General features: G+C 44.8%; 1 protein-coding gene across 7 annotated transcripts; it reads left to right on the top strand.

Annotated features, from left to right (window-relative positions):
- Positions 1–286: 286 nt before the first annotated feature.
- LOC118078295 (flavin-containing monooxygenase 5) lies at positions 287–24,432 on the top strand. Of its 7 annotated transcripts, none has more exons than XM_035102097.2 (10): positions 287–419; positions 2,991–3,132; positions 4,510–4,680; positions 6,204–6,392; positions 9,180–9,342; positions 11,172–11,314; positions 15,961–16,160; positions 17,233–17,585; positions 18,514–18,586; positions 23,588–24,432. In XM_035102097.2, exons 3-10 carry the CDS (start codon positions 4,546–4,548, stop codon positions 23,931–23,933), a joined length of 1,602 nt encoding a protein of 533 aa, XP_034957988.2. In that variant the 5' UTR covers positions 287–419; positions 2,991–3,132; positions 4,510–4,545; the 3' UTR covers positions 23,934–24,432. The 7 variants fall into 7 exon arrangements, with proteins under 7 accessions (XP_034957988.2, XP_034957989.2, XP_034957985.2 ...); XM_035102098.2 differs by having other exon boundaries at positions 291–419; positions 2,984–3,132; XM_035102094.2 differs by having other exon boundaries at positions 292–419; positions 2,696–3,132.
- Positions 24,433–24,671: the final 239 nt, after the last annotated feature.

Raw genomic sequence — 24,671 nt, 5'->3', positions numbered from 1 at the left:
TGATGGGAATTGTAGTCCAAAACATCTGGAGGGCCGTAGTTTGGGGATGCCTGGCTTAATCTGTGCTGATAATTCCAGCAAGCCTTGGGACAGACAGTCTAGCCTCAGCAGAGTGAAGGGCGTTATGATTTATTTCATGGAAAGCACTTTGATCCTAAAGGCTCCTGGTGTGGCTTACAAAACCCACCCTCCCAGGAGCAGCTTGCGAGCTCCTTCCGCTCTTGAGCAACGTCCGATTCCCGTCTCCCTTGCGCTGCTTCCGCATGCAGGCTGGCTGGCTGGCTGGCTGGGTGTGTGTGGGTGCCCAAGGGAGCCAGGGCTGGGAGGGGCCGGCGGCCTTTGGCTTTCCCGTGCTTCTGCTGCCTCTTGCCTGCCTGCCTGCCCGCCCGTCCGCCCGCGGAGTGGAGCTGCTCCCACTTGTGAGTGTTTCTGGAAGCGGGGGGAGGAGGAGGACCCAGGAATGAAATCCCGGCGCCTTTCAACTTCATGGAGCTGAAAAGTTTCAGTTCTCAAAAATGGGGTTTGTGAAACAGGAAAGACAAAAGGGAACGTGCTAGCAGGGACCTCAATACATTTTCGTGCACGACACGGAAAACTCACCTGGTGCAGAGGAAAAATAGGTAACCTCGTTTGTGTCAGTTTGGCAGGATTTCATTGAATACATTAAAAAAGAAAAAAAATGCACTTGCCTCTTCTGCAAGCCTCTCAGTTTGGGATAAGTAGCATCGATTTGGTTGAAAGAAAAATCCTGATGTTAAAGAGAGCCGTTTATTCTTGGTACTCCTTGTGCCTTTGATGGCTCCAGCTAGAGACTTGTGTTTCTGTACATCTTTCAAGCCAAGATCAACCTCTGGTTCTCTCATTTTCTATGACAGTGGTCTCCCCTCACCATCTCCTCTGTGGTCTTATCACAAAGATCCAGATAACCAGCTTCATCATTTTTTCTTGTGAATGTAACATCTCATGCCAGCCTTGGTTTGGTTTTTATGTGTTTTGTCTCATGAAATTTTATTTTGTTATTTGGATTCTATGGATAAAATTCATGGATGCAGCTAAGGGGGGGGCAGGGGGGCAGCTCTCCCCCAAAATCAAGTAAATCAATAAAAATATTTAACTGAGGTTCTGGCTCCCCAACATGAAGCCTGCCCCCCACAACAGAAATCTTGGCTATGCCCATGATAACATTTAATAAAAATATTTTTAAAAATAATAAAATAATATTGTGGTGGGGGGCCTCAATATATGTCAAGAAGCAGCTTCTTATGAGGAAATGCTGTGGCATAAAGTGTTTCAGTAAACTCTCAATCACTGAAAACACAATTCAGGTTGTTACTTCTGCTGCCTTCTAAACTGAAAGAAGCTGCCTTTACCACAAACTGTGTTGTAGCTCATGCCTGGCTATTTTTCTTCCCTGCTCCTTGAGAGCCAGTGTGGTGTAATGGTTAGAATGCTGGCTGTGACTATGAGCTTCAGCCATGAAGCTTACCAGCTACACTTGGGCCAATCATGTCAAATGCACATCAGATTTGCAGAAGTCTAGTGACCAGATCAAGAGAAGAAATACTGTAGTCCTGCTCCATTCTGCCATGGTCAGGCCAAACCTGAAATACTGTGTCCAATTCTGGGCACCAATTTAAGGAGGATGTTGACAAACTAGGTGGTGTGCAGAGGAGGGCAACCAAGATGATCCAAGGTCTGGAAATGAAGTTATGAGGAATGGTCGAGGGAGTTGGATATGTTTAGCCTGAAAGAGAGGAGAGGAGATCTTCAAATATCTAAAGGGCTGTCACATGGAAGATGAAGCAAGCTCGTTTTCTTTCTTTTTTTCTTTTTCAAATAATATTTATTGATTTTCTAACATTCCAAATTACAAAAATAAAAAAATAAACAGGAATAAAAACATAAAAAAGAAAAACATATCAAATATAACATTTTAATTAACATTGTAGACTCCCTCGCACTGGGTCCACTTTTAACTCCAAATTCAGCAATTTTCATTTATTATCTTAAATCATTCTAACACATTTTTTCATCATCTCACAACTATTTCTATTCTTCAATGCATCGACTATGTTCCACCCATAATTTATCTTAATCCAAATGTAAAATAAACAGCCTTTAAACAGCCTGTGCTGAGGTGGGAGGCTGATGCCTTATAACCCCAGAGGTGGATTTAGGGCGGCAGGACCAGTTCCGCTGCCCAGGGTGCAGGGGCCAAGGGGCCACCTTCCTGCCTCCTTCCCACCCAAAGCCTAGTTAGCACTTGCCCAGCTTTGAGAAGGAGTGGGCTTCCTCCCCAAAGCCTGGTGTCTCCCCTACCTGCCTTTGGGCTGGATGGGGTGTCAAATTTTGGCCTCGCACAGGGCGCAATATTCCCCAGGTCCACCCCGATGGCTCCCATGTGGACTGGGAAGGGTGGCACCTTGCAGCAGACCAGCTTCGCCTGATCCTGTCCACTATGGCTGTTATCAAGGAGATGGAGCATTGGCCTATTTTCACTTAATCTTGTCACGGTGAGTTTTTGCTCCTGGACTCTCGCTTCCTGTGCATTGCACACCAACACATTCTCCAGCATTCCCAAGATGATAGAATCCCAGGGACCTCACAGGTCATGTGGGCTGACCCCCTGCAAGGCAGGAATCTCAACTAAAGCAACCAGAGCTATACAATAACCTTTCGTACTTTCTGTATCTAGGGCGTGTTTACTGAGATTGCTGGGTTGTTGAGCTCAAAGGTTAAAAGTTGTCTGACTGCTTTACCCTGACTGCAAGTGTTAGCAGCACAACCTCCACACCCCAGAGAGCTTTCCACATTGTCATGTGAGGAAGATCATAAATGGAAGCATTTGGGAAGCCTGCCAAGCCATGTGATGTTGTTTCTCAACACTGTAGACCTTGCTTCTCTGTTATTGCTTTTGGCCATGGAACAAGACTGCTAAGTATTTTCAAACCCGTGTCTTTTGCTTCCCTCTGTCTAATTGGAGCAAACAGCTGGGAGAGACTGTTGCTCAATGACACCCTTTAAAAGCTCTCTTCTCTCCGCCCTGAAGAAGAATTTCAGAGTGGAAGAGGCGGACTGGGCAGCACGCTGAATCCTTGGGCTATTGCCTCATCACATCTGCAGTCTTCACAGGTCTGTTGTATAGCTTTCAGTCTGCAAATATTAACTTGTTGTCAGATATACCAGTTACAGTTGTTAAGAAAAGACCATGTCTGAAGGCCCACTTGCTATAACTTTACATGTTTACGGACCTAGTCAGTTCTGAGACCTGGTGAATTATGGCAAAAAGCCAGAGTCTGACAGAGGCATCATTTATGCTAATCATAAAATCATAGAATTGTGGTCAGAAGGGACCCCAAAGGTCATCTAGTCCAACCACCTGCAATGCAGGAATATCAGCTGAAACATCTCTGACAGATGGTCATTCAACCTCTCCTTAAAAGTGTCTCCCATGTTATATTTGTGCATCTGGTTCTTTCTGCCTAAGTGTAGAACCTCCCTATCGACATTCATTTTGTTAGTCATTTTGAATTCTGATTCTTTCTTCTGCAGCATTAGCTACCCCCTCCCAGTTTGGTGTCATCTGCAAATTTGAGGAGCATCCCCTCAATTCCTTCATCCAAGTCATTTATAAAGATGTTGAACAACAATGACCCCTGTGACACCCCACTTGTCACTTTTCCCCAGGATGTTGAGGAATCTTTAATGAGTACTAACAATTTCCCTCTTAAGCACACCCATGTTTTACCTTTTGGCTGCTGAAAGACCTTTTTGTTGGGGAAAGTCAACAAGAAAAAATGACATCAATGACTACTTTTGGTATCTTGTCTGCAGGGGGATTTTGTGGCTTCCTGGTGCAGAAATTGTTGCTGGTTTGCACTAGAAGAGAAATAAAGTAAAGCTTATCTTCATTGAGAGAGGAGTTCAGAGATCATGGGCGTATTTATTTTGTGGAAGTGCTGGTCAGACCGCTGCGTGGTTGAAATAATTATCTCTAGAAGTGCCACGGGGAAGGTTGAGAGATCCAGGTGAAAAGTCAGCTAGTGCCAGAAGAAGAAGAAGAAGAAGAAGAAGAAGAGGAGGAGGAGGAGGAGTAGTAGTACCGGTAGTAGTAGTAGTAGTTTGGATTTGATATCCCGCTTTATCACTACCCGAAGGAGTCTCAAAGTGGCTCACAATCTACTTCCCCTTCCTCCCTTACCTTCACACCAGTGCACTTTCCTCATAGACACATTTTGCAAACAATTTTGATTAATACAATTCATTTTGTATGCTTTAAAAAAAAATATGGCTTTTTATGTACACTTTCCCCTAATATATGCAATTTTGTTCCCCTTTTGGGTTGAAACCAATTTCAAAATTCAGAGAAGTGCACATTTCAAAGGAAAGGTGCAGGTATCATTTTGGGAATTGCAAAACAAGATCAGGGAGATATTGAGGTGTGCCTGGATAACTGAAGGTGCAAGAGTGTGAACTTTATGGAAATAAATAATCTCTTTCTTCTCCTAGCCTAGCCCTAACATTCCTGAAATTGGGAAACCGGCCATGGCAAAGAAGAGAGTTGCAATTATAGGAGGTGGCTCCAGTGGACTTTGTAGCATCAAATGCTGTTTAGATGAGGGTCTAGAGCCTACATGCTTCGAGAGCAGTGAAGACATTGGGGGGCTCTGGAGGTTCAAGGTAAGCCAGATCATTTAATAAATGTTAATTTTTCTCTGTCGGTGGGGATTTGTAACAACAACTGCTAAAATTATAGCAACAAGAAAGGAGCAGAAACTGTGATGGGAAAATGGAAGCTTTAACCTGCTAGAAGACGTTCTTGGTCACAGGCAGGAAAGATTGACCATGCTCAGCCTGACTGAATGCAGGGCCAGCAAGTTGGATGCCCCGTCTAAGGAGGCAGCTCCTCCAATATCCAGTTTTTCTGGATCTGCCTTTGCTGCTCAAACCCTGCTCAAATGAAGCGCTAAATACTGGCAGGTTGTGTGTGATGTGATGTGTGGGCTGTTTCTTATTGTGCATCAGTAGATCACAAAGGGGATGCGGGTGGCGCTGGGGGTTAAACCACAGAGCCTAGGGCTTGCCGATCAGAAGGTCGGCAGTTCGAATCCCCATGATGGGGTGAGCTCCTATTGCTCGGTCCCAGCTCCTGTCAACCTAGCAGTTCAAAAGCACGTCAAAGTTTAGGGAGCTAATTAGGGAGGCTTTTAATGTTTAATAGATTATTGTATTTTATTTTTCTGTTGGAAGCCACCCAGAGTGCCTGGGGAAACCCAGCCAGATGGGCGGGGTATTAATAATAATAATAATAATAATAATAATAATAATAATAAAGTACAAGTAGATAAATAGGTACCGCTCTGGCGGGAAGGTAAACGGTGTTTCCGTGCAGGGCCGTCTTAAGCGCCCCTGGCGCCGTGGAGCGACGGATCCCTCCAGCGCCCCCCGCCCCGTTTCCCAGTGTGGCGGGCGGGCGCCGCGCACAGCGCGGCTGCCACAGGTGCTGCTGCGCAGCGGGCGAGCAGGCACAGCACGGTTGCCGTGGGCGCAGCTGCGCGTCGAACCAGCGGACCGGCCGGCGCAGCTCGCGGTGCCCTCCTGGTGGGCCGGCGCCGTGGTGCCCTGCACCACCGGGGGTCTACCTAGAGCCGGCCCTGTTTTCGTGTGCTGCTCTGGTTCTCCAGAAGCGACTTTATCATGCTGGCCACATGGCCTGGAAGCTGTACGCCGGCTCCCTTGGCCAATAATGTGAGATGAGCGCTGCAACCCCAGAGTCGGTCACGACTGGACCTAATGGTCAGGGGTCTTTTTACCTTTACTAGATCACAAAGAGGCACACCTGAGTTTGCCATGTGCCTTTTCTGCAGTTTGACTTGCACAAGATAATTTTTGAGGATGAGCTAATTCATGGTGTTCTAAAATTCTGAGGTTGCTCTGGAAGTAGTGCCTCATATATGTCTGTCTCTGCTCTTGCAGTACTTTTAAAACAGTTTTAACATGTGCATTGTAACTCTCCAGTGTTTTCTTCCACAAAGGAAATTGATCCTGTTAAGGCCTGGCCTAGATTTCCCAGTGACTGGAGAAGCAAGTGCCTCAAACAATATTATAATTGCCTTTGTTACTTGCCTTTCAAATAAAACACCCTCAAGTGACATATGTGAAATGAGCACAACCTCACCCCCTTAAAATTATGCTCCCTGCAGGAGAATCCTGAGGAGGGACGGGCCAGCATCTATAGATCTGTCATCATCAACACCTCCAAAGAGATGATGTGCTTCAGCGACTTCCCCATCCCAGACGACTTCCCCAACTACATGCACAACTCCAAGATTATGGATTATTTCCGGATGTACGCCAAGCACTTTGATCTTCTGAAGTATATCCATTTCAGGGTAAGAAGAGTAGGAAAGAGCACCTGTGTTCTGGGATGTTTCTAGGCTCGGGAGAGCAAATTCTGGGTAGAAGAGTTCTTGAGTAGCTGGTCCAAGTGGCTGCTCTTTTGTTCTCTCTTGCCAGAAGCAGAGCAGAAAAACAAAAATGCTGCCAAAAAGAAAAAGAGAATGGGGATTAAATCCTGCTGTCTTGGCTACCCGATGCAGAATTATACTCTGTCCTCCTGGTCATCTGGTGACAACGGCAGCTGTTGTTTGGGGGAAGTGGCCTCCCAGGGCCACATTGGACCTCCTGGCAGCCTGAGACTGGCCTGTGGCTGCAGGGTCCCCGCCCTTCTTTTAGGTGGAAGGAAGTTGAGAGTGTGTTTCTTCAGCTCATTTCAGCCTTTCCTGATCAAACTGTAGTCGCTTTTTTTAGACCACTTTATTTTATTTTTTTGCTTTGTCACAGCAGGATTTTTTTATAATGAAAAGCTTGCAATCTTTATTTGTGGGAGAGAAGGGGGACACCAGAGAACTCTTCCATCTCTAGCAACCATAGAAGGTGGGTGGAGCCAGTGGAGAGCAAAAGGCAGGGGACAACCAGTCTAAGGAGAAGGATCACGAGGATTTAGTGAAACAAGAGGCTATAGAAGGTGTGAGTCACTCGGTTACATGCCTTCCTGTCAATCATGCACCTCTGCAGACTCCAAGAGGACAGCATAACAACTGCTTAGCTCAGGGGTCCCCAAACTAAAGCCTGGGGGCCGGATGCGGCCCAATCACCTTCTAAATCCGGCCCGCAGACGGTCTGGGAATCAGCATGTTTTTACATGAGTAGAATGTGTCCTTTTATTTAAAATGCATCTCTGGGTTACTTGTGGGGTATAGGAATTTGTTCATATTTCCCCTCTCCCAAATATAGTCCGGCCCCCCACAAGGTCTGAGGGACAGTAGACCAGCCCCCTGCTGAAAAAGTTTGCTGACCCCTGTCTTAGCTAAACAGATGATAAACAGGACTAACTGATGCCAGCTTACATAGAGTTAAGCTAAAACACAGGACTCATCCGTATCGTTGCAAAAACTGCATGAGTTTTTTTTTATATGCAATCATTTTGTTTGAATGAACCATTTCAAAGTTCTGACTGAGTGGCTCAGCAAGATGCTTAGCAAACACATTCTTGCCAAGTGCTGTGAGGTGCAACTCATCTCTTGCCAGAAGTCCTTCCTCAAGGAAGCGGAGAAGAAGTAAACCTTTCCTGACAACATCCCCTGTGCAGCCAGTGCTTTACTTCCAGTATTTTCCTCCTCCTTCCTGGGCCACGACTTTCATCTGTGCCCCAAGGTCCTTGAGCTTCCAGCCCAGAGTCTCATAGTTCCTTGCTATACATCAAGGGCTGTGTCTGGCAGCATCGTTTGAATGCACATGGATCAGAAGGGAGGGCTTGTGGCCAGTGGGCTCTATAAGCCTTGGCAACTTCTCTGTCACTTTTTGAATCGTTGCACCTGGAAGACAGCACAGCTTCCAGGACATCCTGTGTGACCTCTGCCCACTGCTGCTTCTGTCCCCCTCAGTAAGGAGTCACCTCCCACCAACCCAAGTCTCTTCCTCCTCTGGGGAGTGGCAGGAATCGTTCCATACACAGTGCCTTCCAAAACCTCCTCAGAGTGTTCTAAGCTCTGCAGTTTACGTTCTTGATCCTCTGGCCCAGTATCTGTGTCTGAGGTGAGCGCAAGGAATTAATTTTGCAGCTCCAGTGACACAGCAGGGCTTCTGACAGTCCTGCTTCTGTGAGCCAACTTCCTCCAGGAGTTTGTCTCCTGCAACGGGCAATCTTCCTCCTCTGTAGTTGCTGTTCCAGGACAGTCATCATCTTGCCCAGTAATTTGAAGCGTGGCTTGGCTGGCCTGAAGTTGCTGCACCTTCTCTTCCAGTGAGGCAACCAGGCGTTGCAGGTCACTTCAGTAGCCCCCTCATCATCCATGTCTCTTAGTCCTATGGACACCATGAGACGGCACTCTGGGCCTTCCCCTCCAAATGTCCTTTGCAAGCTCTTAGAAGCTGCTCTCAGCCAAGTCTACCTGCTGCTGGCTACTGACTCCTCTGCCCACTCCCTCCCTTGTTGAGCCTGCCTTCCTCTTGTCAGTAGCATGCAGACACAGACACAGCCACAGCCAAGCCACCAAGCAGCTCAGACAAGCAACCAGCCTTAATCCCAAAGAGATAAGATCACTCTTTTTAGACTCCTCCAATTTCTCCTGCTATTGTTTTGTCAAATCTATTGTGCATGTGCTGCTGCTGGTGGGGGTTCCCAAAAGGAATAAAGATGCAATAGAAATGTTTGAATAAATAAACAAAATACTTATTCTAGCATGCTGTAAAATTCATCTATTTCTTGGTACTGGAGTAATTGAAATTTACAAGGGTTGTGGGTGGTGCTTTTCTTCTAGGGGAAAAAAAAGGTGCCAGTACTCACTGCAAAGTTGTAATAGTCAGTGCCATGCTTTTAACCAATGCTTTTCATGGGTGGGGCGTGTGTGTTGGTACTGCGTACCCTTGAGTACCCCCAGGAAAAAAGCACTGGTTGAGGGTTCAAGAACAATTTGCTCAAAATGGAAAACTCTAAGGTCTGGTCCTAATTGATTTTATTTGGAAGCATTTATTTTATTTTCAAGTGTGTAGGTTTAAGACCACATCCCTTAGGTGTCTTCTGATACCGTATGTATTTTGTACCATATGCTGAGGTATACCTTAATATCACAGAAATAAATCCTTCATCATTCTCTTGCTGACTTTTTTCTTTCCAGACTAAGGTATGCAGTGTAAAAAGGCGCCCAAACTTCTCTAGCACTGGCCAATGGGATGTTGTCACGGAGACGGGTGGAAAAGAAGAATCATCCATCTTTGATGCAATCCTGGTTTGCACTGGGCATCACACAAATGCACATCTGCCGCTGAACTCCTTCCCAGGTATGCTCTGTAGTTGCCAAGGGGAGCGATGAAGATGGCAGCCTTGCAGGCAGGTGTTACAGGCAATCCTTGTTTTGCAAGGGCCTACGGACCCCCGCGTGCACCAGCCGAGCACACGTAAGGCCACTCTGCCCCTGCCCCTGACATTTTGTGACTGCTTCAGAGTTTGGCACCCCTTAGTCATTGCCTCTCGTATGGAAATGTGCCCCGACCCCCTCGCCATGTCTCACTTGCCTGGGCTTCCCACAGCTCATGCTGTTTTGGGCACTGGCACTTAAAGGAAGGTGCTCAGCAGAGAAAACCACATGGCAGTGTCTGTCTTACCAAGGAATCAATCCTGTAACTGCATTTCTCTCTCTCTCTCTCTCTCTCTTAAAATAAGCTAAGTTCTTCCTTCATGCTTAACTTGCTACTCATTTCTACTCATTTCTATGTTTAATAGATTACTGTTTTTATTTTTCTGTTGGAAGCCACCCAGAGTTATAAAGAGTTATAAAGCCAGATGGGCGGGTTATAAATAAATTATTATTATTATTATTATTATTATTATTATTATTATTATTATCCAGTGTGCAAAGTGTTGTGTATTTGTTATCCCACAGTTATTTTCACGACAACCAACTCTGTGTAGTAATAGACAGAGAACAAGTAGTTCATTTCAGCCAGTGAGTTTCAAAGTAAAGAGCTGACAGTAAGAGCTGTTCGGCAGTGGAATTTGCTGCCAGGAAGTGTGGTGGAGTCTCCTCCTTTGGAGGTCTTTAAGCGGAGGCTTGACAGCCATCTGTCAGGAATGCTTTGATGGTGTTTCCTGCTTGGCAGGGGGTTGGAATGGATGCCCCTTGTGGTCTCTTCCAACTCTATGATTCTATGAAAGTATCACACTGGCATAGCTACCGTGTTTCTCCTAAAATAAGACGGTCCTCAAAAATAAGCCATGCCAGGCTTTTAATTAGTAGAATAAATATAAGACATCCCCCGAAAATAAGCTGGGGGTGGGAGCCGCTTCGGGGAGCGCAGCGCGAAGAGCCTGGTGAGAGGCAGCTGCGGCTGCAGGTGAAGCCCGGGATCTGCGTGGGCGACTGGGGGCGAACGCACTGAGCGCTGCGGCGGTGGCGAAGAGGCGCCCGATCAGCCCGCTTCTCAGCTGCACTTCCATTGCCTTTTCCCAGCTGTGCCAGGAAATGCTGACTTCTCTCCCACTGGCCTAGAGCCCCTCTTGAGTTGATCAGACTAGGGAGGGGGATAAATTTGCTTCACATTTTAATGTGAAACAAGGAAAGCAACGGAATCGGTTCAGTAGCACAGAAAGTGCTAAAGTAAGTGACAAAGCATTAAAAACCAAAGAGCAAATCGCGTGTATGTCATAAAAAGCAAGTTTTCCAATCAAAAAAGATTACTTCACCAGCATAAAATTTATTTTTTTCCCCTTCCTAGAACAGTACAGAAAGTACATTTGCTTAAAAGTTTAGGCTCACAAAACTGAACTAGTTTTGCGAATATGGTTTGGAAAGATATTGTGAGAGAATTCGGGGGGGGGGGAGGGAATAAAATTTGTCCAGGTTGGTTGCCATATGTCCTCTTTTTCCAGGACACGTCCTCTTTTTCATGGGTAGAGTCATCATAGAGATTCATAGTTTGAAGCAGAAGTCAGCAAATGTGTCCTCTTTTTTGCTCTTCAAAATATGTCCACAGTCCTTAGTGCAGTTCGTGTTGCAACTGCAGAGTTTACCAGTTTCATACTACCGTAGCAGAAAACGACAGTGCCAGATCTCATATACAAGACGCATCCACACTACCTGAGCTTGAACAATTTTGCTCTTCACTTACAGGAATTGAGAAGTTCAAAGGTCGCTACTTTCACAGTCGTGATTACAAGAGTCCAGATGAGTTTGCCGGGAAAAGAGTAATTGTGATTGGCATTGGGAACTCAGGCGGGGACCTCGCTGTGGAGATAAGTCGCGCGGCACAACAGGTCTGGGTACTATTGTTTATTATTGGTTAAATTTGTATCTCACCTTGCAGACAAAGGTTTGTACAGTATAGTTAAAGCTATGGTTTTCCCAGTAGTGATGTATGGAGACGAGATGGCGCCGAGAAGGGCAGCCATGGCTTTTGCTCTGTAACGTACCTGGCTTTTTTACATGCTTATGAATGTTTTTAAGGTGCTGTTTCACTGTTTATCTGTTTTAAGAGTTTAGGAGTTTACGGTTTTATGGCTCTTACTGCCTCTTATGACAGCGTTGTAGACAAGGATTGGAGGTAAGGACTGCTAAGGAGTGAGCCGTTAAAGCAAGGAAAGAGGACGCTGCCTAACAGCCTAACTGCCTAACGGAATTGTTAGAGTGAAAGGGTTTTTTACTATTATTATCACTCCTTATGGCTTCTGGCTAACCACCCCAGATTACATTTTCCAGGGTTGAGATTTTAAACATCAGAGCAGCCTTTTTGTGTACTTACGCTCCAATCTTAAGGAAAATTGCGAAGACGTTTTGGATGAAGGAGTTGTAGCTCCTTGCAGGATCTGGATACGATGTCAAAAAAGTGCTAGCGCTTTGATTAAGCTACAAAGGCGAGGAATGAGATTGGCTTTACCATCTATATACATCTCAAATCTTCACACACTTGACAATGAAATGGATGATCTGCACCTTATTAATCAAGAAAACTAAAGGAAACTCCGATATGCTAAAGAGGAGGGTTTGAGGAAAGGAGACAGAAATTTGTACAACCAAGCTAGGAGCACACTGATTAATAATAATAATAATAATAATAATAATAATAATAATAATAATAATAATAATGTTATTTATACCCCACCCTTCCCAGTCAAGACCGGGCTCAGGGCAGCTAACAACAAAAATATCAAAACAAGCATAAAAGAAACAATTCAATTAAAATACAGATTAAATACACTGTTAAAATTCAATTTTAAAATGGGAATCTACAAGTGGGACCTCATTTAAATATCTGTAGGATAAAACCTTAGGGGAGGGTAACACCGGGGTCAGACTGAGTCAGTCCAAAGGCCAAGCGGAACATCTCGAAGGAGATTATGGTGACAAAACGAACCTATGATTCCGACTCAATTCTCAAACATGTCTCGGCTACTCTTCAGAAGAATTTACAGAACATTTCTGAATATAAAATAACATTTTCTTTTACTGAATATAAGAGAACATATTCTTCTGCTCCGGAGAGTCAAAAATTGGCAAACGACCGGAATCAGTTTTATAGCAAAGTCAAGCATTATCAACTAGAGCAATTCACTCGGCGCCAGAGGCACCAACAACCACCTCAACCTGTTCTGAAGTCACTACAGGGACAGAAGGCAAAAGCTCCAGGCGCAGTCGGAGTGGCTCCTCTTTGCTTGAAATAGTGTTCTGCACACTCTGATCCTCACACAGATATTTAACAGATATTTTGTATAAAGTACGTTTACATTGTAAAATTAGCCAAAGCAAATTCCAAGTATGTAAATAAATTACTATTCTATTCTATTCTAAAGTGAGAGCTGGACCATAAAGAAGGCTAATCGCCAAAGAATTGATGCTTTTGAATTATGGTGCTGGAGGAGACTCTTGAGAGTCCCGTGGACTACAAGAAGATCAAACTTATCCATTTTGAAGGAAATCAGCCCTGAGTGCTCACTGGAAGGACAGATCGTGAAGCTGAGGCTCCAGTACTTTGGCGACCTCATGAGAAGAGAAGACTCCCTGGAAAAGACCCTGGAAAAGACCCTGATGTTGGGAAAGATGGAGGGCACTAGGAGAAGGGGACGACAGAGGACGAGATGGTTGGATGGTGTTCTTGAAGCTACCAACGTGAGTTTGACCAAACTGCGGGAGGCAGTGCAAGACAGGAGTGCCTGGCGTGCTCTGGTCCATGGGGTCACGAAGAGTTGGACACGACTAAACGACTAAACAACAACAACAACAAATTTGTATCTCACCCTCTACCCGTAGATCTCAGGGCAGTTCTATATTGTGATGGCTTTGCCTGGTGTGGCAGCCCCAGAGTGGCAGCCCCAGAGTGTGTCAAAAATGTAGCAGCAGAATGCCAGAGGAAGGGATTGGTTATGGAAGTGGCCTGAGAGCAGTGAAAAAGAGCTAGACCAACAAATCTCAGGCAGGAGCAAAGCAGGGAGGGAGGCCAAGAGTCAGAGAGGAGGCAATCATAGGTGTCTCCTCCTCCTGCAGCAACAAGCTCCCCTCCGGCCAGATCTCCCAGAACCAGGAGAGGCATGAAATGGGAGGAGCAGTCTCCAATCAATTGCTTGGGGAAAGCCCTGGGCTGCAGGGAGGCAGGGACTTTTCGTCTTGGTAACTTTTTCATGGGGGCAAGACCTGCCGGGAATGAGTTGCTGACACTCAGGCCTGACCCTCCACCACGTCCTGGACAATTGTGTTTTTGCTAATAAAGAGTTAGCTCCAACTTGTGACAGAAGATGGGCGCTGAGGCAGCTCCCCATCTCTAGGGATCCCTGGGAGGTGCAGAAGGCAGGGAACAGCATCCCTGGAGAGAGAGAGAGCTCTAGCTGGTTGGAAGGAGAGGCTGTGGAAGGCGGGCAGATGATGTCTCAATTGTCACTCATGCTGCCAGGGGAAAGTGGGTAGGTGCAAAAAGGATGCCCATAGACTTTGGGAAGAGGGAGGAGTGCTTGGATTCAAGCTCTTTTCACTTGCTGGCAAGGAGAGGGGAAATTGTTTTTTTTAGAGCAGGGGGGCTCCCAAACTGCTCCATGAGCTTCATTCAGGTGGTCCACAGCATGTCTGTGGATTTGTGGTTGAAGCCAGGAGACCCCCACATCCATTATGGGAAGCCCCCCGTTTACGTGGGGTTGACAATGTTCCAAGGCGCCGCACACATCAGTGAAATCACGTAAAGTTGAAACCCACTGAAAAAGCCTGCAAGCCCCCCACTCTGCCCCCACCCGGCCCTCGTTCCACCCTTTGAGTGACATCTTTATGACATTTCCAGGTCAAATCCTGGTTTGGAGGCACAATAAGCAGACTGTATATACTGTTGCGCATGCACTGAACACACATAAACAGGGGCTGCCTGTACATTAAATACTCAAACTGAGTTTTAATTGTATTTCTTTGCATTCTTTATTTCTTAGATCTGTAATATCTTAATATTTAATAAATAAAAGCATCTAGCACAATGCATTGTAATTGCTACAACACACAGGAAAATAACTAGTCCATCAAGGCCCTCGGCAATTTTCAAGTGGTCCATGGGGTGGGGTGGGTGGGAGGGGGGGACGGACTCGTGTCTGAGGCCCCTTCAGCTAAGGGCCCAAACTTGATATCAGACCAACTTGGGGCAGTGCTTGGCTTCAAGCAGTAATTCCCAAAGGAAGATGCAATGTTCCCTGTAATGCCTGCTCTTTAATTTTGTGTATTGTCGCACTTTTAGTGACACACTTCACATGTATTGGCACTATTCTTAAATATTGCTGCACAGATTTCTGAAAATAAATTCCAGGGCTGATGATCACATACACAGAATCCCAGAATTGTTTAGTTGGAAGGGACCACAAGGGTTGTCCAGTCCAACCTTGTGGTATTGAGACACCAGCACTGCTTCTATCATTTCCACATTCATTAACTAAATTCATACTGTTTTTGTCTTTAGATATAGTTTCCTCCAAGTTAATCCATATATCTGTGACTTCCTTTTACATGCAAATGCTGATTAATTTTGTGACCCATTGTTATTTTCTGACTCAGATCCCCAGACAGATCCTCTGAATGAGTAATAAGTTGATTAGCTTCAACTTCTTAATTTAATTTTTAAGCTAGCATTGCAGGGGGTTGGACTAGATGACCCTCAGGGTGCCTTCTAACTCTACGTTTCTATGAGTCTAATCTTTTGCTTTCTTTCTCAAAATTGCAATGAAGCCTTTTTAAAAGAGCTTTTAAGTTATCACCCATATTTTAAATTTGTTTGTCATTTCTTCCATAGACTACACATTTGATGAAGATTTTAGTTTATTTAATTTGTAGCCGTTATTTTTTGTTCATTAAAAATGTGTTTTATCCTGTTTTCTGTATGACAGTCTAAAACATAGGCAGTTAGTTAATGTGGCTTAATTGTGCATTCAGAATTTTGCAAAGTAGTTCATTACTGAATAAGCATCCGACAGCCAAAGAAATACTGTCAGTTAAAATGTGGTTTCAAGAAGCTTGATAATTAATTCATTCACAGTATCTGTCTGGCTGTCAGATGCTTACTCAGAAACGAATATATTAAACTACTTTGCAAAATTCTGGATACACAATAACTCATAGCCTTGAATGCATAATATTGTATAGTTATTCATCTCCTTGGCTCCAATGAAAGTAGGGGCGTCCTAAGGAAAAGCGGGACATGCTGGGATCAAATCAGAATCTAGGATGGCTCTGTAAATCCAGTAGTGTCCCTGGAAAATAGGGACACTTGGAGGGTCCGCACCCTCTGCTCTCTGCATCCAGATATTTTCATCTATCTCACAGGTGATGTCCATCCAACTAAAAAGTTCTGCAATTTTGGGGAACATTGCAGGTGGAACAAGGAACTTCATGAAGAACAGATCACACGGACATCTTAGTTAAATCATTCTCTTCCCATACCCAGGTGTTTCTCAGTACTCGCCGAGGGGCATGGATACTGAATCGTGTTGGGGAAGGAGGCTATCCAGCAGATGTGGTACTTTCTACTCGGTTTAATATGTTACGGAAGAAGTGCTCAACCATGTCCATGGTAAATCACTGGTTGGAGAATCATTTAAATGCAAGATTCAACCATTCTCATTATGGCCTGAAACCTAAACACAGGTATGACACAACAATATGCTAATTAGTCAATTTGTGTTTATACATCCAGAACAGATTCCGTTTTACTTCCAAGGTACGACTGTACTGCATTTTCCAGAAAATGTAAAAATGTCAGATGTCAAAGAAATAAAGAACTATCTGAGGTTTAAAAGACATCTGAAGGCAGCCCTGTTTAGGGAAGTTTTTAATGACTGATGTTTTAATGTATTTTTAATCTTTTGTTGGAAGCTGCCCAGAGTGGCTGGGGAAACCCAGCCAGATGGGCGGGGCATAAATAATAATAAATTATCATTATCATCATCATCACCACAGAGGACAATTTAAGGACAATAGACATAACATCTAAAAATAATGCACTACAATATGTGGCTGCTCCCAGACTGGCTCCTCTTTGTTGTCCTTCTGCTGGCATGTGACCACCTTGTTCCATCAGACTTTGGGAACTGACTGCTTTCAATGAAAGGGCTGCTGGTGTGCTGCTCTTATTGGAATAACCTATTTTTAATAGATATTTTATATTTATATGTGTATTTATATAGTTTATAGAATTGCATCCTTGACCATTAGCATCCTTGACCATTGGTTTTTTTGGTTGGACCATTAGCATCCTTGACCATTGACTTTTAAATCGTAAACCACCCTATGATCTTCAAATGAAGGGTGTTATAGGAATAATAATAATAATACCATTTTAATATTTTAATTGTATGTTGTTGATCTTTAGACTTTCCACTGCTTACACCTTTTGAAAATATTATACAGTTTAGAAATGCTTTTTAAATAATAATAATAATAATAATAATAATAATAATAATAATATAGCTATTTTGAGAATTCACCTAGCCAACACTGTCAGTAGAAGCCCTTCACTTTTGCTTGCACCATTAATGGGGCTCTGACCGCCTTGTGCCCCTGCAATTGGCTTGAGGTTGGGAGAAGTCCTTCCCCTCCCAGAGCAGCATGTGGCGGCAGGGAGCAGGCTTCTCTCGCACAAGCTGAAATGCTTCTGCAGATGGAACGACTGGAAGACCATGGCACTGACTTCCACCCTTTGTGTTTTTGTATCTTTCAGGGTTTTCAACCAACATCCAACCGTCAATGATGATCTTCCAAACTGCATTATTTCAGGGAAAGTGCTGGTGAAACCAAACATCTGTGAATTTACTGAAACTGGTGCTGTCTTTGAAGATGGCTCTAAGGAAGACAATATTGATTTTGTTGTCTTTGCCACAGGATACAGTTTCTCTTTTCCCTTCCTGGGAAACACTGTGAGAGTCATTGAGAACCAGACCGCCCTGTATAAATTTGTCTTTCCCCCTCACTTGGAGCAGCCCACTCTGGCAATCATTGGCCTCGTGCAACCCCTGGGTGCCATCATGCCCATTTCAGAGCTGCAGGCTCGCTGGGCAGTCCGTGTGTTTAAGGGTAAGCGCTTTCATACTGTTCCATTTCACGCTGCTGGTGATCTCAGGAATCCTATGTTTGCAGGAATGAGCTATACTGACAAATTTGGAAAGTCTGGACACGGCAGGTGTTAATTTCATGGCACCAGGTCTATTTACTGTCACTTGGCCTTGCTGAATGATGAGGGAGTAGTATCTCTGACCGTGGAGCAGCCTCCTTTATTTGAGCTTCCCTCCGTGACATTTTGGGGATGGATTTGAGGGCACTGCTGTGGGGTGCTGCCTGGCCCAGAGAGGCTCCTAGGGACCAGAGGTTTGGAGAGAGGGGTGGTGGAGCCTGCTGCCACCTTAACTTTAACTGAGAGGGTGTTTTTTTTACTTCTTTTATGTCCTTAAAATGAAGGGGCTCCAACAGCCCATTTAAAAATACAAAAGCAAAGCAACCATCCTGCCCCCTTGAAGCAATGGGTCAACAAGCTCTGTAAGAGGTTTTCCAGAAAGGTTTAGGAAAAGGGAAGGCTTTCTTCCCCCTGCATGGTAATAATGTGTGTGTGTGTGTGTGTGTGTGTGTGTGTGTGTGTGTGATATTTGTCACTTTTTCTTTCTGATGAGTAAAAGGAAAAAAGACTCGTTCTCTCCCACCTGCTGTATTACCAGGATGTTAAGCGGAGCTGGAAGGGGAGAGAGAAATTGGGGTGAGAAGGTAACATCTTCTTGGGGACCCTGAAACCTGGCAGCATTCCAACTCCCCTTATCTATCTGAAAGCTCAGAAATATCAGCTTTAGTCACGCACACAGGGAATCTAGGCTGATATTTCTCAAATGAAAAGAGAATTCCTGCTGACTAGGATGGAGCAATTCTGGTTTGTTGCAGGAAACCTCAGGACTTTCCCCCAAAGGGCCTCTTGCCTCCTTTATCCAGGTCCTCTTCACTTTTGCCTCTTTTCTAGGACTTGCTAAGATACCATCAACAAGTGGGATGATGTTGGATATCACCAGGACATCAGCAGCAATGGCTAAACGGTAAATGACAGGCTAGTCTTGTAGTGTTGGCACTTCCTGCAACTGCAGTTATTGCTGAGGTGTCTCAAGGGGGGGGGGAGAGAGTTCACTCTTGAACCTGGGCTATTCATGCAGGCAAGTTTTTGGGTGGTTGTGGGGTTTTTGTTTTGTTTTGCATTATCTGCATGATATTGTTGTCATAAAAATGCCAGCCTGTAGTTTTTATTCATTTAATCCAACCTACCCATTCGGTGGAAGATCCAGTAAGTAAAACAAGCCCAATATACAACTCTGCTCACTGCTGGTGTGGGGGCTTGCTAGTATGTTCTTAGGGTGGGGCTGGGGGACTGTCTTGGTGGTGATTTTGTGGCTAGCTTTCATCTCCCTACTTCCATTTGCTTCTCATCTGAACATTTTGTTTCCAGTGGCCCAAACAATATTGTGTTTATTTCCATGGTTGCATAAGGCTTGCATAAGGCTTCTTTGAATTCTAACTGCAGTGCACATACCAAAATAATAACAGAGGTATTTAGACTGCTTTGCTGCCCTTGTGGAAGGCTTAGTCAGACAAGATCTCGGTCTTAATTAAAAATGAAATTAATGAAGTGGGCCTGCCCCAGCACATTTGGCCTATTGTGAAATATGATAACTAAGGGCTCAGCCACACTTCCTGAGACGGGCAATGTTGCTCTGGCGCTCTCCCTGGGATTGTGCATAGGTAAATATGTACATATTTTTCCAAATACAGTATAGTGGAGGAGAGGCTGAGGAGAGGGAGGAAATAACGTGGCCTGGATGCGTTCTGTCAAGGTCCACCTGCTGGTGAGGGCAAGTGGCAGAAGAAGGAACAATATATTGTCTGAGAAAATGGGAGTGTGTTGGCAGGACACCAGAGACGCAGGGGCCCATGAAAGCCTGGCTTGCCTGCGTTCTGCATAGGAACAGGATGAAGTCTGTCTTGTCAGGGAATACCCTGACAGATTGGCAGAGAATCATTAAATTTTTTAATAGTCAAAATACTTAGGAGGCCGTTTGAGACCGCAGAACTTTCTGGTCTCTTCCTTTTACGTTTTAAAATGCCCTTGCGAGTGATGGGACTTGACAATGTGCCATCATTCTTGCGGGGCGGGGGGAATTGTGTGGGGAAAACATTTCTGCCCCTATGCTTTAACTTGGGTATTTTGAAACTAGCTGCTCCCAGTGGCTCATCAGTTGTTAAAAAGTGTAAAAGGTAGAGACCATGGCAGTCCTCAGGCTGCCTTTAAAAGAGATTGGTCGAACTGCTGATTCTGAAGAGGACTTGTGATCTAATCCAATTCCTAAGGAGAAAGGAGACCAGATTGAACCAGGTGGGTCCATTTTGGAATCTGAGTTTGGGAGATCACTCTCCCATCCCTTGTGTGTACCTGTTGCACACTGGGAAATGAGACCCAAGAGAATGTCCTGTCTGACAGGAGCCCAAGTAAAAGTGGGGATAGAATGTCAGACTGAAATGGTAAAATAACTACCTTCTTATGATAGAAAATAGCAAAAAGATATCAAAGCACCAGCTATTCATCACAATTAAGCAGTTTGAAAGGGCTTGTCTATGAAGCAACCATCAACTCTTCTTAAATTAAAAATGGTTTTTTTCTTGCTGAAGTGCAGCATCCCCTCACAGCTTGAAACCACTTGCCTGTTTGGCTGCTGCTTCCTTTCTGCCAGGCCTCTGGTGCTGCTGAGGCCGAAATGTGGAGGCAGATGCCCCATGGCAGCAGAGCGGTGGTTGCTGGGGGGCTGCCTGCCCTGGCTGTCCTTCTGACCACTTCTTGGTCGCTCACTCTCCTGCCTGCTGTGCTTATTCCATTTTGTCGTTGCTGCTTTGCGCTCTTGTTCTGTTAACTTGAACCTTATTCAAACTACGTGAAAATCAGACTACTTTAGTACCACTTGACCTTTAAGCGAACAGCAAAGCAGGAGTGCAGCTGCCACGGAGGCCTGTCTGTGAGCTGCAGCCCCAAGCAAGAGAAGCAAGACCTGGGCTGGGCCAGAATCTGCCTCAGTCCCTCAGTGGTGGGAAACTGGCACCACCGAGGGAAACCGGGAGTGCCACCCACCAATGCCCATGCTTTTATGCCCAGCAGCCCAGCCCAGGGCTTGCCTCTGCTGCCTCCTAGCGTGGGGGGCATTTAGCACCTAACAAGCAGAGTGCCAGCTGGCCTAAGGAGTTTTAGTTGTAAGTTAAACCGAAAGGAAAGATACCAAGAACTCTGGCCAGAAATTTCAATGTAAGGAATAAAACCTACTCACGAGTTGCAGTCAAATAAAGGTATGCATTCTAGTGAGAATAACAGATTTAAACAGAACACAAAAAAAGCTTCAAGTTCACAGGAGCATATATAGCTTCAAATAGGTGTTGCACCTTACAATTCACAAAATGGTACATTACAATAAAAAGACACAAAAGATATCAATAAACAATCACTATCAAACTGATTCCAAAAGTGTTCTAAAGGGTCGTTTTATATAGAGCCAGAGTGCTGAGTCGATTCAGGGCAAGACCCCAGTATTGTTCACGAAAGGGTTGTTTTATATATAAAGCTGAAGTGTCGTGTCAATTCAGGAAAAAAACCCAGGACAGGGCCCTCTTTCGATGTGGATGCCTTCGTCAGCTGATAATATCAAATAATATCAAATAATACATAGATAACATCACAATTCTAAATTGGCATTGCTTAAATGTGATACTGCAAAACCCCTGTTCCAGAACACACAACTCACCCAAAAGTGCATGCTGGGGAAAAGAACGGAGAAGCAGTGTCTCCATTGGCTGCAGACAATCAGTGACATCACAAAATTCCACAACAACCAACTGAAAACAGGCCTTTTGCAGCAACAAGGCACAGCATTGCCCAGCAGACTGAATAGGCCACAGCATTACCCAGCTGGGAGAACTGACTAGGCCGCAGCATTGCCCAGCCGGGAGAACTGACTAGGCTGCAGCCAACAACAAACTAAATATGGGCCTTTTACAGGGCCATGCCTTTGGGTAGGATAAATGTGTCGGGGCAGGGTGGGGGATTTCACATAACATGCGTGGGTAGGTGAGTCTGGGTTGGGACAGGGCAAAATTTTACAAAACACGCATATGGGGGGGGGAATGATTGTATGCAAAATGAAGGGAGACTCTGAAGGTCCATTTAACAGAAAAAGGTCCACTTAACACAAAAAGTCACAGCAACGCGTGGCAGGGCCAGCTAGTAATAATAATAATAATAATTAATAATAATAAATGGGATCCACCTCAAAAGTTGGGGTTAAAGTTGGCTTTGGGCTGAGAAAATGCTGGATATTGTTGGTGTTGGATCCCTTACCACTTGCCCTCTTAGCTAGGAATCATGGGAGTTGTAGTTCCAAAACATCTGGAGAGCCAAGGTTGCCTATGCCTGGTGTAGACCAGGCATCCCCAAACTTCGGCCCTCCAGATGTTTTGGACTACAATTCCCATCATCCCTGACCACTGGTCCTGTTAGCTAGGGATCATGGGAGTTGTAGGCCAAAACATCTGGAGGGCCGCAGTTTGGGGATGCCTGGTGTAGACCATGGGTAGGCAAACTAAAGCCCAGGGGATGGATCCGGCCCAATCGCCTTCTAAATTTAGCCCACAGACGGTCCAGGAATCGGTGTGTTTTTACATGAGTAGAATGTGTCCTTTTATTTAAAATGCATCTCTGGGTTATTTGTGGGGCACAGGAATTCATTTATTCCCCCCCCCCAAATATAGTCCATCCCCCCACAAGGTCTGAGGGACAATGGACTGGCCCCCTGCTGAAAAAGTTTGCTGACCCCTGGTGTAGATTCTGCCCTAAGCCAAAGCCCTGAGAGGGTTATAGTGACCCTTGACAGACAGAGGACTCCAGTTTCTGCTCTGAAATGTGCTATCTGTTTATTTGTAGGCCACAAAACTGTGTCCAAAGTATCTTATGACATATGAACAATAATAAATATAATTAAAAATACATATTAAGAGCAATTGAAAATAATAATCCTATCAATAAAGGCAGAACACAAATCCATGCCATATTATGTAACAATACAAATAAGCTAACCTATTTTAACAGCTTAAAACTAAGCAGGAGAGAACAATACTCAACATAAAAAATGGCAGTATACAACCTTGGGAGAGGGGGAGCCATTATTTCCGTAGAAGCTCACTACCGTACAATTCATTGGCATGCATTGGATAGGAGAGCCTTGGGGCAGCCTTCCTTCCTTCCTTCCTTCCTTCCTTCCTTCCTTCCTTCCTTCCTTCCTTCCTTCCTTCCTTCCTTCCTTCCTTCCCAGCTCTCACCTGAGCCTCCTATGCTCAGAGTTCATGTCCTTCTCAAGGTGAAGACCTTCCCACCTCCTATTGCCCTCCGAATGCTCGTACGTTTTTGTTCAGCCAAACCCATGCTCTTGTACCTACCTCCAAGGTAAGTAACTGCAATGCTCTCGACAAAGGGCTTCCTTTCAAGAGCATCTCAAAGCTAGCGCAGACCATGGCTGCTTGCTTGCTGAAGGGGGCAGCAAGAAACAACAGTCATGCTATCCTTAATCCCGGGGGACCGCAGTGGCTGCTTGTTGAGCTACTGGGCCCAATGCAAGGTGGGGGTACTAGGATGCAAAGCCCTAAATCACTTGGGAGCCAAGGAGCTTCCATCCTGAAATTGGTGATTTGGGGGAGAGGCCCTATGCCTGGAATGTGCCTCTCTCTGCCCCCTAACCACTTCTGCTGGGACGTGAGTTAGGATAGTCTCAGAAGCAGCATGCTGGCTATCAAATTCCCTCATCCAAGTTTGGGGCAGATAGTTTTATCAATTTTTTATACTGCTGGTTTTAACTGCTGCCTGTAATATTATGATGTTTTGAATCGGTTTGTGTAATGTTATTGTTGTGAGCCACCCTGGGCTCCCCATGGGGAGGAAGGGTGGGTTATAAATTTGACTGGTTGGATGAATAGCAAAGTAAACTATATTTGTCTCTTCCCCCCTCCATGCCCAGGTATGTGAAAAGCCAGCGTCACACCATCCAAGTGGACTATATTGAGTACATGGATGAATTGGCTTGTCTGATGGGGGTCAAGCCCAGTGTGTGGCCTCTGTTTCTTTCTGACCCCAAACTGGCCTGGGAGCTTTTGTTTGGGCCATGCACACCCTATCAGTACCGCCTCGAAGGACCAGGGAAATGGGATGGAGCCAGGAAAGCCATCTTGACACAACACGACCGGATCCTGAAACCCTTGAGAACGAGGCCTGTTGACAATTCAAGCAGCAACACCTTTGTGCCCCTGTGGATCCAGCTGGTTGGCCTTGTGGCTCTCTTGGCTGCAATTTTTACTTATTTTTAAATGCTGAAGAACAACATTGTTTAATAAGAAGAGGAATTGGTTGAAACCAATCATAAATCCCTCCAAACAAATAAATCCTGAGGATATGATAGCTTCACTAATGAAATTTATAAATGTTTCAAAGATACTGTACTTCAATCCCTATTTTGCACAGAACTTTCAATAGAATTTTAGACGGTGGCCTCCTCCCCCTGACTCCTGCAAACTCTCCTGGATTGGTTATTCCCAAACCTTTTAAAAACATTTTTTAGGAACCCTATAGTTCCTAAAAATTGCTCTTCTTAACAATTATAAAACCTATTTTCACAAAACATTTTAATGCTATAAACAATTAATTCATGTGGACCAATCAGGTTTTGTGCCAAACATACAATTATATGTATATTAAGTGTTATTCAAATTTGTCAGTTAATTCAATTATATCTTACTGTTTTATCCCTCAAAATTTTTAAAGTGTGGGTTGTAATTTTGTTAAAATAAAGTGTATTTTAGCCCCAAATTGATTGCAAACCTAAATAAGTTTTACAGCCCTTCAGAAGCAGAATCAATGCTTCATAGAATCATAGAGCTGGAAAGGACCAAACTGACCGACCCCAAAGGACGCTCATCCATGGCTCCTCCTCATCCTGGAGAGTAGTGACTAGTGGGAAGAGCCACAGGGTTCTGTCTTGGGCCCAGTCTTATTCAACATCTTTATCAATGACTTGGATGATGGGCTTGAGGGCATCCTGAGCAAGT

Source organism: Zootoca vivipara, chromosome 7, assembly GCF_963506605.1.
Source record: "Zootoca vivipara chromosome 7, rZooViv1.1, whole genome shotgun sequence".
In the NCBI taxonomy this organism is placed as follows: Eukaryota; Metazoa; Chordata; class Lepidosauria; order Squamata; family Lacertidae; genus Zootoca; species Zootoca vivipara.
This window is presented reverse-complemented; position numbering and strand designations above follow the sequence as displayed.